Source organism: Prunus mume, linkage group LG4 (assembly GCF_029339155.1).
Source record: "Prunus mume cultivar Tortuosa linkage group LG4, ASM2933915v1, whole genome shotgun sequence".
Taxonomy (NCBI): Eukaryota; Viridiplantae; Streptophyta; class Magnoliopsida; order Rosales; family Rosaceae; genus Prunus; species Prunus mume.
In genome coordinates this window covers 8,211,467-8,226,203 of record NC_142701.1, presented here as the reverse complement: position 1 = coordinate 8,226,203, position 14,737 = coordinate 8,211,467, and the positions used below count along the sequence as shown (strand labels likewise).

Sequence of the window (14,737 nt, the reverse complement as noted above, 5' to 3'; positions counted from 1 at the left end):
GCAATTGATTATGCACACCAGTACCAGTTCACTATAGTATCATTTAAGGGTAAACTATTGTTTTGCCTCATGAACTATCACACTAGTTTCGATTTACCTGGGAGGTTTTTTTTTAGCCAATTGAGGACTTGGACGTCATAAAAATAGCCAATGTCGTCACCCTTATGTCAAGTTTTTCGATTGTTTTCCATAAAAATATTATGTGCTTGGCACATGAGTCATGTTTTTTTTTTTAATCTAAAATTACAAATTAAATTAAAATAAAATAAAAAATAAAAAAATGTTCAAGGAATGAAAAATTAAAAAACCTCTCAAGCCAGACCTCCCTCCCCCACCCCCGACTAGATCCCCCTTTCTCAAATTTGGACAAAATTTGGAAGTTGGGCTTCATTTCTTACTTAAACATACCTTGAATTTATTGAGTTATTCAATGAAATCCAATCCTAGGCTCCAAACGTGACCGGTTCAGAACTATAGTTGAAATAAAATAACCAAGTACTTCAAAATGGTGAACAAAACGTGGCTGTGAGTTATCCAATCTAATCTGAAATTTTGTTCCAGACAAAATTTTTATATTTCAATACCTATACCTTATCTTGGCTTTAATGTTTGACCTAGGAAATGAACTTTATGCAGAAGTTCTTACTGAGACATGTCTATTGCAATTTTCAAACCAACCGATCAAATGTATGGACATGTCTATTGCAATATTCAAACTAACGGTGCAAATTTGTATCTGGGAGCCCAATTTATCTAAACACCCTTTCTAAAATTTTAAGAATTTTGCAGATTTCTTTGGACATCCAACACAAACTGAAAATGTTTCAAAATGCCTCTCATTTTCCCAATTCTATAGATTTACCTAAACAACCATTGATTTTACTGTGAAACCCAAAATATTAAAGCAATCTCTACTTCATTTATTTGGACAACCACCTCTTTCTTTAACTCCCCAACATATCTTCAACAACTGCATTCTGTTTACTTTAATATGAAGCAACTCAAAATTTGTTCAGACTAGGCAGTTTTAAAATGTTGACCTCTTAAATCCCATAAAACCACATATATAATGTGTTTCCTAGTTTTTTTTTCTTTCTTTTTCTGAAGTTTGGAAGGGGAGGGGGGAAACTCACATATGAGCACCATGAGGACTTGAATCTTTTGAGCAAATTTCTGTATGAGGAAATTCGCGGATTGATTCCTCGATCTTCGATCTTCCTTCTCTTTCTTCTCCCTTGGTTCCTGTAAAACAAATCTAGGTCAACGGACCACACCAGGGGTGTTGGTCAAAGGCCCTCCGATGCCTAAATTAGTTCGATTGGATCTTGATAAAAATACTACAATAGCCAAAGTTAATGGAATTTTCTCTCACGGGGAGAGTAGGGTGCCTGGAGCCGTGTGAGGGAGAGTGTAGAGAGAGAGAGAGAGAGAGAGAGAGAGAGAGAGACGGAATTAGAGAAAAAATTAGAATTACCTTGAATACCTTGTGTAGCCATATATTTATAGGCTCCTTGTATGATAGGGTTTTGGGAGAATAATCCTTATTTGGCTAGGATTATTCTTACCCAAAAAGATAATAGAAATTAATCCAAGATATTTTTGTGGAAATTGGTTCCTTGATTTAGGAGATATTTCTCTATTGAATCAAAGATAATTTCTCTAATTAAATAGGATTTAATTAGGGTAATTAGTTGACCTAAGGAATATACCTTCTCCACATGTTGCCTTCTTATTCCTTCTCCACATGTCGTACTATTTTTTTTGGTAGCACTGAAACGGAGACCACGAAGTTTACACCTTGATGCGAGCTGGTGTGTCGTGAGCTGGTATGGCATGGCGCTTGCGAGGTCTAGGCTGCTCCTATGGCATTTGTCAACCGTTGTCGACGACTGTTGGCGACTCGTATCTAATGCCCTTTTTTTTTGCCGCAACTTAGGGTTTTGACATGCTATTTGACTTGCAATTTTCTTCCCTTTTTGCAGCTATTCAACTATCATGTCTTCCAATGAAAGTAGCCGATTACCGAGTTCACAAGTGTCTTTGTACCTGTGGGTGGTTCCAAGGTGTACAAGAAAAGAATTGTGACGAATCTGCATCGTGTCACGACCGATGCTCACTTTCAAGTAGCGCGCCACCTATGCTTCTGTCATACCGATGGACGTGCATGTCGGTGGCGGCGCCTTTAACTAACGATGTACCTCGCGTGGGTCCGAATGATCTGGATGCCAGGATTATCACATTCCGTCTCTTCTACTTCTCCTTGGGCTTCACATTCCCATTATCGAAGTTCTTCAGGAAGGTGTTTTGTGTCATGGAGTGTGCCCCAAGCCAATATACCCCAAATGTCTACTGAGCAATAATCTGTTTTGATAATCTGAACCACTTTTTTAAATTGGATCTGATGGTACGATTGTTCTTTTACTTCTTCGAGGTGGGGCATACTTTGTGGCATGCCTATGTGTTAGAGGTGAGCGAAAGGTGGGAAGGTGAGGTTGGCAATGGTCTGTCATACTCTATTGATCTGCTTCAATTTTATTTGAATTCTTTGATGTGTGACTAAATGAATTCTGTTTTCTAATTGTAAAGAATGATATCAGCAAGAAATTGGATCTCGAACCGGGCATGGCTATGGTCTGCCGGGGCCTGAACATCCCTACAAAGTTTTGCGAATGACGTTGGCTGTTGAGCAAGTATCAGAAGAAGGTGATGATCTGCCCCCTGCCAAAGATATTGAGAGATGGAAGCAGTTTGGCCCAGACTCGGATGATTAGTTAGCCGAATGAGTCAGGTCCTCCAAAGATAAAGCTGCAACCTTGCAAGCAAGAGATGTGTCTCCCCTAAGAAAGAAGCCGAGACTCTATTATGCTGTGATTAAGTCTTCTTCTTTGAGAAGTCTCAAGCTGTTGCGAAGACTTAGCTGCTCCTCCGTCGTCTGCCAGGGTCAAGCACCTTGTCGGTGTGGATAGCAAAAAGATTGGTGGCATGCAGAATGTTTAGGACATTCTTCTCAAGTCTCCAACTGACAAGCTCAAAACCTGCAATTTACCCTGCAAAGAAGTCTATCTGAACCACCTGCCAAGAAACAAAGGGCTGCTGACATTCCTCACTGAAGTTCGAGTCGTCTGCACTAGTCAAGGAATGAGGATCGAACTAGGAGGACCGCTCTTATATCTAACAATCGCAATCCATTTGCCAAACCACGAGCAATCAAGCACAGAGCTAATTCAGCGTCGTTGAATCCTTCAGAGGTAAGGATGGTTGTAGCTAAAAAAGGTAAAGAGTTGTCTATTAGGGTAAAAGGTTCTTCGGATACGAGAACAGCTGGTCCAAAGGTTGACAAACCCATCTCCACAGAGGATACATGTGTGTATGATATACTCAATTAGGACTCTTATGGCCGCCTTCTTGCGTCTCCCTTAGGACACTTTTTAGATGGTAGCTTTTTTGGTGTACGTCTCCCTTAGGATGCTTTTAGCAATTGTCATGCGTTTCTCTCTTTGGTGAAGATGAAAGCTAGCTCCTTGAGGCTGTTAATCGACCCGGATGACAGGGTATGGAACCAATCATGGGTTGTTCCTCGTAAGGTCATTGCAAACACCTTGCACATCAGTTCATCTTGGGGCTTATAGAGAATCATAACACTTTTAAAGTGCTTCAAATGACTCTCAAGATCGGAATCTCTTTTAAAGTGCTTCAAATGACTCTCGAGATCGGAATCTCCTTGTGCATAACATCTTCGAAATCGTCTCTAATCTTCAAGTATCAAAGTCGGTCATTCATGAGTTTTTTGACATCTTTTGTTCACATGGCTTGCAGTTCACGTCGGTGTCCTCCATTATGCAAGCATCGCTGGTTTACCTCATCGTTGTCTTTACTTAGCAAATCTCTTTTATTGTTCTTCCCTGAGCAATGTGTTGGTGGACTGAGCTTGTGAGCAACCTTCTGTAGCTTGTCATCATTAGGTGGCTCCTTGGGATCGAGCAGGTGAACATCTTTCTTCTCGTACTTCATGGAGATTATCACAAGGCTGATCTCCTCGGGGGCCTAGTCTCACATGAATACTTCTCTGCGGGCCCAGTAGGGCGTGAACATCAAATCGTGGGCCCAACCTCTCGTGCACATTGATCTTTGGACTTAATCTTAATCGGAGACTTGATCTACTTTCAGTGGGGCTCACAAATGCTTGCGACATGCTAACATGCTAAGCACGCTATTGTCTTTCTCCTTGGCTGCTTGCTCTTACTCGACTTGCATGGGACCTCTCGAACTGCATATAGGTGCGTTCATTCATCCTCCTCTCTTCGTCATGCGGTCTAAGGCCAACGTCTCAGACCAAATCAATCTGGTTGAGAAGCTGTCCAACCAAGTTGGTTTGGGAGTATGCTCTTTGAGCCAGTTGGTCAACTCTAAGACTGAGGTCTGCTTAACTTTGTGGATCATGAGGAGAAAATTGTGTATAGCTCAATTGCACACGGGCTAGGGTTTCGCTAGAGGTGTACACATGAGCGTACGTTGAACACGGCGGAAAATGAGGGAATGAATGAAGTTGTTCCACAACGGATCTCAAGTTGGATGCAGCACCAAGATGGTCATGAGCGGCGATCTCGAGGATGGAGCGCGGTGACACAATTGTGGTAGAGGGCATCAAATCTAGCCGTGAGGCTGAGTGGATGGCGGCTGCTCTATCTGGCGGCTGCAGAGTCATGGCAGCCACGAGACTGTGAAGAGGAGCGACGGTGATCGTCTAATAGGTGTTCTAGGTCGTGAGACCGAGTGGAGGAGTGGCGGCGCACATCGCGATCAACTAGGGTTGTGGCAGCAGTTGCGGTGCCAGGAGCCACGACGTTGTGGTGACTCGAGTCTGTCATGGGTTGTTGCGGCATCCTAACTTCTTGTTCACGTGCTTCCAACCATGGTTGTTTGGAAGGCTTCGGTTAAGTAATGAAAAGGAGGAAACATATTCCTTTGATTCAAGAGCACGTTTTGAGTATACCTCGTGCTCTCAATGAAAGCACCAAAATGTTTGAGCAAAATTAAGCATGAGGAATATTCACGGGTTGATTCCTCAACCTTCGATCTTCCTTTGCTTTCTTCCTTGATCCATATGAAATAAATATGAGTAAATAGACCACACCCATGGGGTGTTGCCCAAAGGCCTTCCGATGCTTAAGTTAGTTCAATTGGATCTCGATAAAGATACGACAATAGCTAAAATGGATGGAGTTTTCTGTCACAAGGAGAGTTGGGTGGCTGGAGCCATATGTGGTGGCACTTAGCCATGTGAGGAGAAAGGGTGAGAGGAGCGGGAGAGAGAGAGAGAGAGAGAGAGAGTGTGTGTGTGTGTGTGTGTGTGTGTGTGCGCGCGCTAGGGTTTTGGGAGAATAATCCCTATTTGGTTAGGATGATTCTTTCCCCAACAAAATGATAGGAATTGCGCCAAGAGAGTTGGTGGAAATTGGTTCTTTGATTTAGGGAGATATTCCTATCTTAAATCAAAGATAATTTCCCTAATTAAATAGAATTTAATTAGTGTTATAGTTTACCTAATGAATATTCATTTTTCACGTGTCATCTTCTTATTAGGCGTCGATAATATATATATATATATATATATATATATAATCCTAGTCCAAGCATATACCAAACATAGGACGAATCTTATCTAACTTAAACTAAGCTACGCTAATTTAAAACAATTCCTAAGTATAGTCCATTCCAAAAAAGTCCGTCATTACACAGGAAGCCCCATAGTTTATCTCATATGTATCTATTTCAAGGGAACTGACCTGCTGTGTCACAAACCACAAAATCAAACCCAAAACCAGCCCAAAGTCCATAGATCCAACCCCTTTGAATATAGAGGGCCCAATCATCAAAGTGAGGAGCATAGTTGAAGAAAAATGCTCACACACATAAGGATATGCTGTCTCTCTCTCTCTCTCTCTCTCTCTCTCTAGAGAAACAAAGAGAAACAAAACATTTTCTCGTTTTAAATTCTGATAGGTTTTGGCTGAGATTTGTGGGAGGACTTGAACAACAAACATGGGAATAAAAAACAGGTAAACCAAATTGACACCCCTCTCATATAATTTGTTAAAATATTATATAATAAAAAGTATTAAAAAAACATTATAACCATGCAAGAAAATGAGAGGGACCCAATTGCAGAGAAAGGGACAACTGTTAGCCTCAAATCTTCCACCAAATGCCAAATCTCAACCGTCAAAATACCCACATGGTCCCCCATTGTGTTGATCGACTTAACATTTTATCTCCTCGGTCTTCTCTTCTAGGTGAGGGAACATAAATCAGAAGAACAAGAAAAATGCTGAAATAAACACAACCCAACAACTAGAAAAAAACTCTCTCTCTCTCTCTCTCTTCTCTCTCTCTCTCTTGTTTAAGGAATCAGAAACCAAGTTAAGGTAGGGGTTTAATTGAAGCTCTTTCTCTTTCTTCTTCTTCTTGTTAATTTCTGTTCCATGGAAGGCCAGATTACAGATGGGAAGAAGGCTGATGGAGCTTTGGAAGGATTTGCTCCTCTCTCTTCCACAAGGATTGATTGGAAACCCAGAAAGAGATCAGGTAGTAAGTATAATATATAGCTCCTCTGTTTCTCTTTCATTCTCTCTCTCCAAATTTCCCCAATTGAGAGTTCACCAATTCATTTGAATAATTTGAGATTTGCTTTTGGTGATGTTTGCATGATTTAAGACAAACCCACCTACCCAATTATGTACAACTTAATAGCTATCATAATTCCTATGGATGTTCTTGAGGCTTATTGCATGGTTTCCCAAAATTTTATTTAACATTTTGAAGCTAAATTCCAGCATAATTCCATCTCCTTCTCATCTGATCATATTATCATTTCTAAACAATTTTGAGCTGTCACTAAAACTTCTATTATAATTAAACGGATTAAAAAAATAACACGGAGAGAGAGAGAGAGAGAGACGTAAAATTAAACTGTTGTTAGGAGGTGCTGACTTTGCTCATACGTTACTCTGCTGGGGTTGGTTTGCTTAAATCTCTCTCTCTCTCTCTCTCTCTCTCTCTCATAATTATATGTATTTAATTATATTTTTCTTTTCATTTTTGGCCTATAATCTTCTGTTGTTTTCACGCTTTACTCTTGGCCTTTGGTTTTGTTTTTATTTTTTTCCAAAGAGTCTTTTTTTTTTCTTGACTTTGAATACACAGCACAGCATATCTAATTTTTTATTTACCCAAAGGTGACCATACTTTTTATTTCATAGAAAAATGCGACCATACTTTTCTCTGGTCTTGGCGTATGGACAAGTTTGAATGCTACGTGTGGTATGGGCTCTATGTCTTCATCCAAATTTAATTGCAAATTTATAATCTAAACCTTATTATTCCTGATCCTATGGCATTTCATTTCTTGGTTTTCGTTTTTTTTTTGTCAGTTCTAATAATTTTTTCGGCTAGCATCTTCGAATTATTATACTTGACCCAAAAAAAAAAAATCTGATTGCATTAAGTATTGCCATTATTGTGCTAATTTTTGTTTTTGGGTACTGCTCATAATTTGGCACTAGGTTTCAAGTTCCCAATTCTTTGGAAACGAAAATGAAAATCTGTAGAAGTTCTTCTGTTTACACTTGTTCATGATGTGACGCTTTCCCAACCTTTGATCATTATTACAATATGAACCTTTTTTGTTGTCTTCTTGTCTTGTTTTTCTTGTTTTTCCTGTTTTTCTTTTTCAAGTGTCTTGTTGGTTGGGATGCATGATTGCACTTGAAGTGTGATTTCCTCCTGTGGCTGGGAAGAGGAAAAACCCTTTCTCCTGTTCCTGTTCTCTGTTTTACGCAACCTTTTTTACTTGTAAGGTTTTATTGGATTTTATTTTTTTTATCTGCTACATTATATCCTTCCCCTGTCGATCAAATCATCCATTTCAGTTTCCAATTTGAAGTCTTTCCAACACAGATTTTGTATTATCTTCTAGGTTCATCTTTGATTTAGTTGTTAATTAATCGCCTTTTGGCCGAGCACCTTATTTATTTTAAGAAGGATGGAAGGAAGTCCAGTCCCAGCATTTGTAAGTTGACGCACAACGGTAAAGACAATCCCAATTTAATTGAAATAGTCCAGTTGAGGTCAAGCCACCAAACGAGGCCAAATTAGCTTTGAGGGTTTTTCTTTTATTAAGAATATGCCAAGTGTCAAATTTCATCTGTCTCTTTAACTGCATTTCTTCCATGATCATTTAACTGAACTGATGGACATGGCTGCAATTATGCATGGTATGCATGTATTCTATACTTCCTCAATTTTGTGGAGTGAAATGGCTGGTGCTATTGTACTCCACATATCAGTCAGTGCCTTCTCATCCTACATATCCATTGTGGTTTGAACTTTTGGTGCCTCCTTATTTTACAAATCTGCTGCATCTATCTCTAAATTCAATAGCACTAGAAAGTGAACTTGTTTCCCACAGCTAGCGGGAGGAATGTAGACAAGATAACAGAAGATACTGCTAATAATACTCCCGACAAACAGGAAGAGCCCGTCACTGAGGAGGAGATGCAGGACTTAGCTCCAGCACCTGAGCTTTCTGAACGTCGAAAGGCTCTTTTTGAACCCTTAGAACCTATAACAAATATCAATGGGAAGCGACCGTCGGCTGAATCCTTACTTCCTCCGCCGGACTTTGATGCCACAGCCTATCCTAAGGGGTGGCTGATTGGAAAAAAGCGAAAGCTAGTCAATGTTGACGTGGTTGAGAGTATGCGGAGGATCGCTGTGCAGGAAATGAACAGAAAGGTGTAATTTCTAAACACCTGACCTTTTTCTCCTCTATTAGAAAGGTTTTTTTTTTTTTTTTTTTTTTAAAAGAAAAAAAAGAATGGTCGCAATAAGTTAAGCTTCTATTTTGGTTAACTCTTCAGGATAGGGAAATTGATGGGCTAAATGAGCAATTGGAAGAGGATGCAAGGTGCCTAGAACACTTGCAACTTCAGCTCCTGCAAGAGCGAAGCAAACGGTCGGAGGTGGAGAGAGAAAATGCAATGCTGCAAGACCAGGTCACCATGCTAATGAACATGCTGGGAGAAGATGACCCTGTGGATGATGAAGGGCCCGACGCACCATAATTGTTTCTTTATTTGGTTTCTTGAATTCTTTTTGTACATTTGGTTGGAGAGAGTAGAAGTAATAAGAGATGCACATGTATAATATGCAGTGCCAATGCTTGCACATGCCTATTATAAAATTGTGAGTCTTGCAAAAGTCATATACCAAAGTAAATATTGAAACTATATTTGTCTTGGATAGTTTAGTCTATACTGTCAAAGAATCAAACATTTCATTCTATAAACGGTTTGAAGTATTTTGGTTTGTAGTCTTAAGGAGCAGCATGGCAAGCTGGTTAATAATATCAGATCAACCTATGAGCACAACAGCGTACACAACTGGTATCGCCCAAGGTGTTGATTTATTTTCCCAAATATTCAGAGACAACAAGACTAAAAGTCTTCACAAAACTCACATGGCTATAAAAGAACACTTGATCATTATACACAAAGGTTGAACAAAACGCAGAGGGACTAAAGCAGTTTGCAAGAACCAGGTCTACGTTATCAACGTATCAGGATTCTTCATCAACATACATTTCTGAATCCCTAAGCTGTACACGTTTTAGGAACAACCTGCAACTGTTGTATTCACAGATGTGAGAACCGACATAGATTTCTGTCTTTGTACAGGGCTACACGAGGGCCGTAGATGACTACTCTCTAGCTTGATTAAATATCATAAACTTATGACCAGTTAAAAAGAAACTGAGGAAGGGATGCTATCCTAGGAATATTTAGAAGAAGCTCCCCAAATGAGTCCCTTCTTGGCATTGTCAGTTCCTGCTTATTGTCATCATCATTTGGAACAGCACTGGACTTACCTTCATTGGACTCGTCCTTAGGTGCAAGAAAACCATCTGAAACCTTACTCCCATAAGCTGATGCAGATGCGGAGTTAGTTTCAGCTGTTTTCCCATTATCATTTACATCAAAGCAGTCATCAGTTTTGGCTTGCAAGTTTAGTGTTGTAGAAGGATCCTTCTGCAAAAGGCAATAAAGGGAATTGACCCTTGACATGACGTATTGCTCATCTGAGGGTAAGGTGAATTGCGAGTCATTGAACATGTATTGAGTAATCTCCTCCAAAACATCTCTGCTAGGTTGCTCCTTGCCAGATATCTTTCCAGAAATGCATTGTCCAATGTGGCTTACGAAATCGCTCATTGACATCGACATGGGAAGTCCAGGAACTTTCATTTGATTAAAATTGCTGGGCGTCTTTGAGGTTTCAGCTCCAAAGCTCCCAATTTTATCAATTGCAGGGGTGTCCATCACTACAAATAGAAGACAATTTAGACCCACAACAAATGTGATGCAATGCCCACATACCAAACTCAATTGTAATACTTCCACATCATAAAATATGGAGTAAATATTCATAGAATAAGGATAAACAGGTTTATGTGACATAGTGGAACTGATAAACCAGATACAAGAAGGCCACGTGCTTAAGTTGAGCAAACATTGACAACATTCATCTGACACCAATTCCGACAGATTAAGAGGTCGTAGCAAATTGTCCCACTAGCTATGGTCTCACATTTGTGCCAGACTTTATATCACATACATCAAACTTCACCCAAAATAAAAAATAAAATTCACGTCATGAAAGACAGCTCTTTTTGATATGACGGTTATTCACATGATTCCTCTAAAAAATAAGTGTAAAGGGGAGTTCTATTCACACCCCACCAAATGCTGACTAGACGTAGTCGGCATGATGGGAGAATGTTAGCAAGTATTATGTTCAGTATGATTTAGATTCGAGTCAGTTAAATAATGCTTTTCATTTTATGATCTCAAGTGCTAGTTTTAAGTCCTAATCCATCTTAACCTTAGCACCAGAGGCCTGCTGTAGATGAGGCTTATCAAACCAAAGGGGCACTGATAAATGGACTTCATTCACATATTTTCAGTTTCTGACTAATTGTTTCAAATTGGACCCACAAAATAATTTCTAGTGTAAGGAACAGTAAGTGATTCTATAACTGTTCAAGTTATTTACACAATGATTATTGACTGCTTCTGACTCAATATTTTGACAAAGCAAGAAAACAGAACCAAATTACATGGGAATGGAATCTTGAGCCCAAAAAAATAAGATGAAAATACAAGTCATGGGAGATTGGGACATGGGATTTATTCTGGATGAACAGTCCATTCAACAAGGGGATTCTGAAATTTCAGAGGTGTGCAAATTTTTTTAGCAAAGAAATTTAGCAACTTCCTAATAATATAAGATGAAGACTTCAATTGTTATATCAACGAGCTTTGACAATAAAGAAAGATGATGCATGGTTAACTAATTATGACCATATCTACCACAGTAACTCGTTTTATCGTTTACAGATTTACCTGAGCTAGGAGAAGAAATTTCCTGGGAATAATTTTCAGGACCTCTACCAATAAAATCTTGTTCATCTTTACACGGTGGCGAGTGTGTTCCAGAAGGTGATGCTGAATCCTGCAAACCAAATATAGCAGGCCCCTCCTCATTTTTTGGACCAAACCGACGTCCATATTCATCAGGGTCACCTGATACTGTAACTCTAGCATCGAAAAATGGAGATTCTAACACAATTTCTGGCTGTTGGCTTAAGAAGTTGAGACGAGGATCACACTGAATAAGCTTTTCAAAATGCTTGCCAAAAAGCAAGCCTTGCGGGCACTGCAGAAAATGGCGCCTAAAACAACACAAAGGACAAAATCACATTACAGATTTGGAACAGAGACAATACCAATTAGAAACATTATGCATAATAAGTTACAAACTACCAGATCAACCTTGTAAAACTTCAAGTCTTACAAAAGCATTTATAAGGATTGCTCGAACCATAATTTCTAGAACTACTTTTTTTTTTTTTTTTTGTTGTTGTTGCATATGATGTGCATCTTTGTATGTTCCTTATATTCCAATCATTTAAAGCCCCAGAAAATTCAACAGATATATGTTTCGATATCTATAAAGGTAATATAATATATTTTCTAACAGTTGATTGCTAACGAGAAACCTCTTACTACTTGAGCAAGTAAACTACAATCCCCGACTTTAGCTTGTGCCAGTTATTAAGCACATACGCATGTGTTTCCAAATTTTACAAGGGGGGGAGACAGACAGGTAAACCAGTGGAATTGCTGAGATGGTGCTGTTCTAAAATATATCGTAAAGGGGAAAATGATATCTAGCATGTTGCACTATGGCAAGATATGACTGCGGAGATTATTTGTGTGATATAATTGTTCTGTACTTTAAATAAATTTTAACCTCATCATTCTAGTTGGCCAACCAAAGATCTTACCTTGCTTATAAGCTTCTCAAATTCTTTTAACAGTTCTCATAACTATAGTAACTACCACACACCACTGATGTATTTTTATAAACTGGAAACATTGCGACAAAGATTCATGCTCAAAGCCATTTATAAATTTCAGTAACTCTATGAATGACTACAAGGTTAGATATTTAACCTGTTTAAAGTGGCCTGCCCAGCAGTAAAATCTGATGTTGCCTGCCACAAGGTATGTTTTCTAGGTTGTGGATTGGTCTCTCTAAAGAAAAGAGGCGGTCTAGCAAGCTGCACCAGAAAATAATATTAATCTATCGTAAGAAACCATAGCATTAGACCCAAAAAAACGCATAGCATATAATGATTTTGAAATACTGTAATTCCTTTATAGAAAAAAAAAATTACACAAAAATATGTAAACAATATATTACCACAACATCCAAAGTCCCTGGTCCATCATCTGGGTAATTTGCCTTGAGAGCCACAACATCTGACCACTGAATTTCCATCTTGTTCTTTAGACTACCATCAAGGACTTCCCACACAAGTTTATGCTTTGCAAAATAACACTTTGCCACTAGATCTCCTTCATATCTTGACTTATACTGCAACCCCAAAATCAATAAAACTTCAAATCAACATCAAAGCATATGGCATCAAATAAAATTGAATACAGAAAAAAACTGTCCAATTTGGAAAGCAAGAGTCCATAGAAAATTGTGGGTTATACCTCCCAAGTCCCAATCCTTAGAAGGGAAGCCGGGAAATTCATAGCCTTGAGCTTATCCGAAGCACCGGAAGCGGTAGTTCCCTTGTGACCTCTCTTGCCTAGAGTAGCCAATTTAACAGAGTTTTCTTCAGATAGCTTCATTTGGATCAAATCCAAAAAAGATGGACTTTTTTTTAGATGCAAACCGAGCGGGCTCGGTTCATCCAAGGGATGGTACAGCGAAGGAGGAACTTCAAACTTGCCAGGCCCCAAACCCAACTGCTAAGACCACCCAAACATTATGAGCAGAATTAGCTACAAAACATTAAAAATATCTCTTCTTTATGAAAACGACTGCCCAATCTGTTTGGTTGCTAAGAATGTGCAGGAAATGCAGATAATTCAATTCATGCTAATGGATATCACAAAATATTGACGAAATCAAACTATCATAAACCATAAACAGAGTATCAATTGAAAAACCACATAACATGAAATCAAAAACTGAAAAGAGATGAACATGAACCTGCGGAACCGAGTCGAGTTTGAGTCGCTTGTGAATTGGACCGAGTTGGGTGTCGAACGACTCATCGGCATCCAACTTCACCGCAACCTTTCGCGGACTCATTATTTGAACCATCGGCTCTTGCTTCCAACCCAATCGACAAATTTGCAGAGCGAGTCAAACAAGACGAACCAAAAAAAAGTCACCGAGTGAACTCAGCGATTTTCGCAGCCAGAAATGTTTCCAAAAATTTGCGTCAACGAAACAAACCCGTTCGGCTGTCTTTCCTTTCCTTTTAACGCAGAGAAGAAAGAAGCCTGTGGAAGGCCGTCACGTGCGTTCCACGTGACTTCAAGAATCGCAACGTGCACGACCAGAAGTAAATTGGACCGGAAGTTACGTAAATACCCTTAATATCAGGCGGTGACTGTACACTGGTAGGCGGCCGACGGCGGCTGATGGCGTCAGCTGATTTGGCGGTTTTTGGTCTGGGAACGAGATCAGGTGCGCGGGTTTGGATAAAATAGTGGGGCCCGCGTCGCGAAGCTTCTCAACTAGGCGCGCGGTTGTGCCTGGTGATTGGCGGGTGGTGATGAGTGAGTCCAATGTTTTGACACGTAAGAATTTGAGACGAGGGGGAGTCTGCTGACGTGTCCTTGTGGATAAGCTTCAACACTTGTTTGTCAAACTTTCCTTTTTCTTTTTTTTTTTTGTTTGTTTTTCTTTTTCGGCAAATAGATAATATAATAAATGGGATATAGACTTACTTTAAACGACAAGAAGATATTTTAACACCTACTCAAAATGTTAAATTTGAATCCGATTGCTCAAGTGACAATCTGATACTTTGTAGAAATTTTCAAATCCACCTAAAATGTCAAATACTATATTATTTATTATATTATATTTTTAAAAGAAAATGACCTACATATGATGAATAAAGCTTTAATGGTTAGTGAATTAAGGTGTGATCTAATGCAAAAAACTATTCAAATAGCATTTGACATTAAGTTTTATGGGATGCCAACGTGGACATCAAGCTTCATGCATGCCCCCAAATTTGTGAACTTGTCAATAAAAATGATAATTAAATTACGTTACATATGACACATTAGTAGTGTGTATGTGAGAA

General features: G+C 39.2%; 2 protein-coding genes across 6 annotated transcripts; one reads left to right on the top strand and one right to left on the bottom strand.

The window, feature by feature from the left end:
* Positions 1-6,301: 6,301 nt before the first annotated feature.
* LOC103328228 (Snf1 kinase interactor-like protein) lies at positions 6,302-9,287 on the top strand. Of its 4 annotated transcripts, none has more exons than XM_089049999.1 (4): positions 6,303-6,425; positions 6,495-6,585; positions 8,530-8,793; positions 8,919-9,287. In XM_089049999.1, the coding sequence occupies exons 2-4, from the start codon at positions 6,502-6,504 to the stop codon at positions 9,120-9,122; spliced, it is 552 nt and encodes a 183-aa protein (XP_088906125.1). In that variant the 5' UTR covers positions 6,303-6,425; positions 6,495-6,501; the 3' UTR covers positions 9,123-9,287. The 4 variants fall into 4 exon arrangements, with proteins under 4 accessions (XP_016649324.1, XP_088906125.1, XP_008228842.1 ...); XM_008230620.3 differs by having other exon boundaries at positions 6,495-6,588; XM_016793838.2 differs by having other exon boundaries at positions 6,302-6,588; positions 8,468-8,793.
* A 132-nt stretch (positions 9,288-9,419) lies between these two features.
* Positions 9,420-13,893, bottom strand: LOC103328229 (uncharacterized). 2 transcript variants are annotated; one of them, XM_016793837.2, is made up of 6 exons: positions 13,627-13,893; positions 13,122-13,382; positions 12,823-12,996; positions 12,573-12,679; positions 11,460-11,788; positions 9,420-10,378 (listed from the first exon to the last, which is right to left on the bottom strand). In XM_016793837.2, the coding sequence occupies exons 1-6, from the start codon at positions 13,738-13,740 to the stop codon at positions 9,789-9,791; spliced, it is 1,575 nt and encodes a 524-aa protein (XP_016649323.2). In that variant the 5' UTR covers positions 13,741-13,893; the 3' UTR covers positions 9,420-9,788. The 2 variants fall into 2 exon arrangements, with proteins under 2 accessions (XP_016649323.2, XP_008228846.2); XM_008230624.3 differs by having other exon boundaries at positions 13,122-13,379.
* Positions 13,894-14,737: the final 844 nt, after the last annotated feature.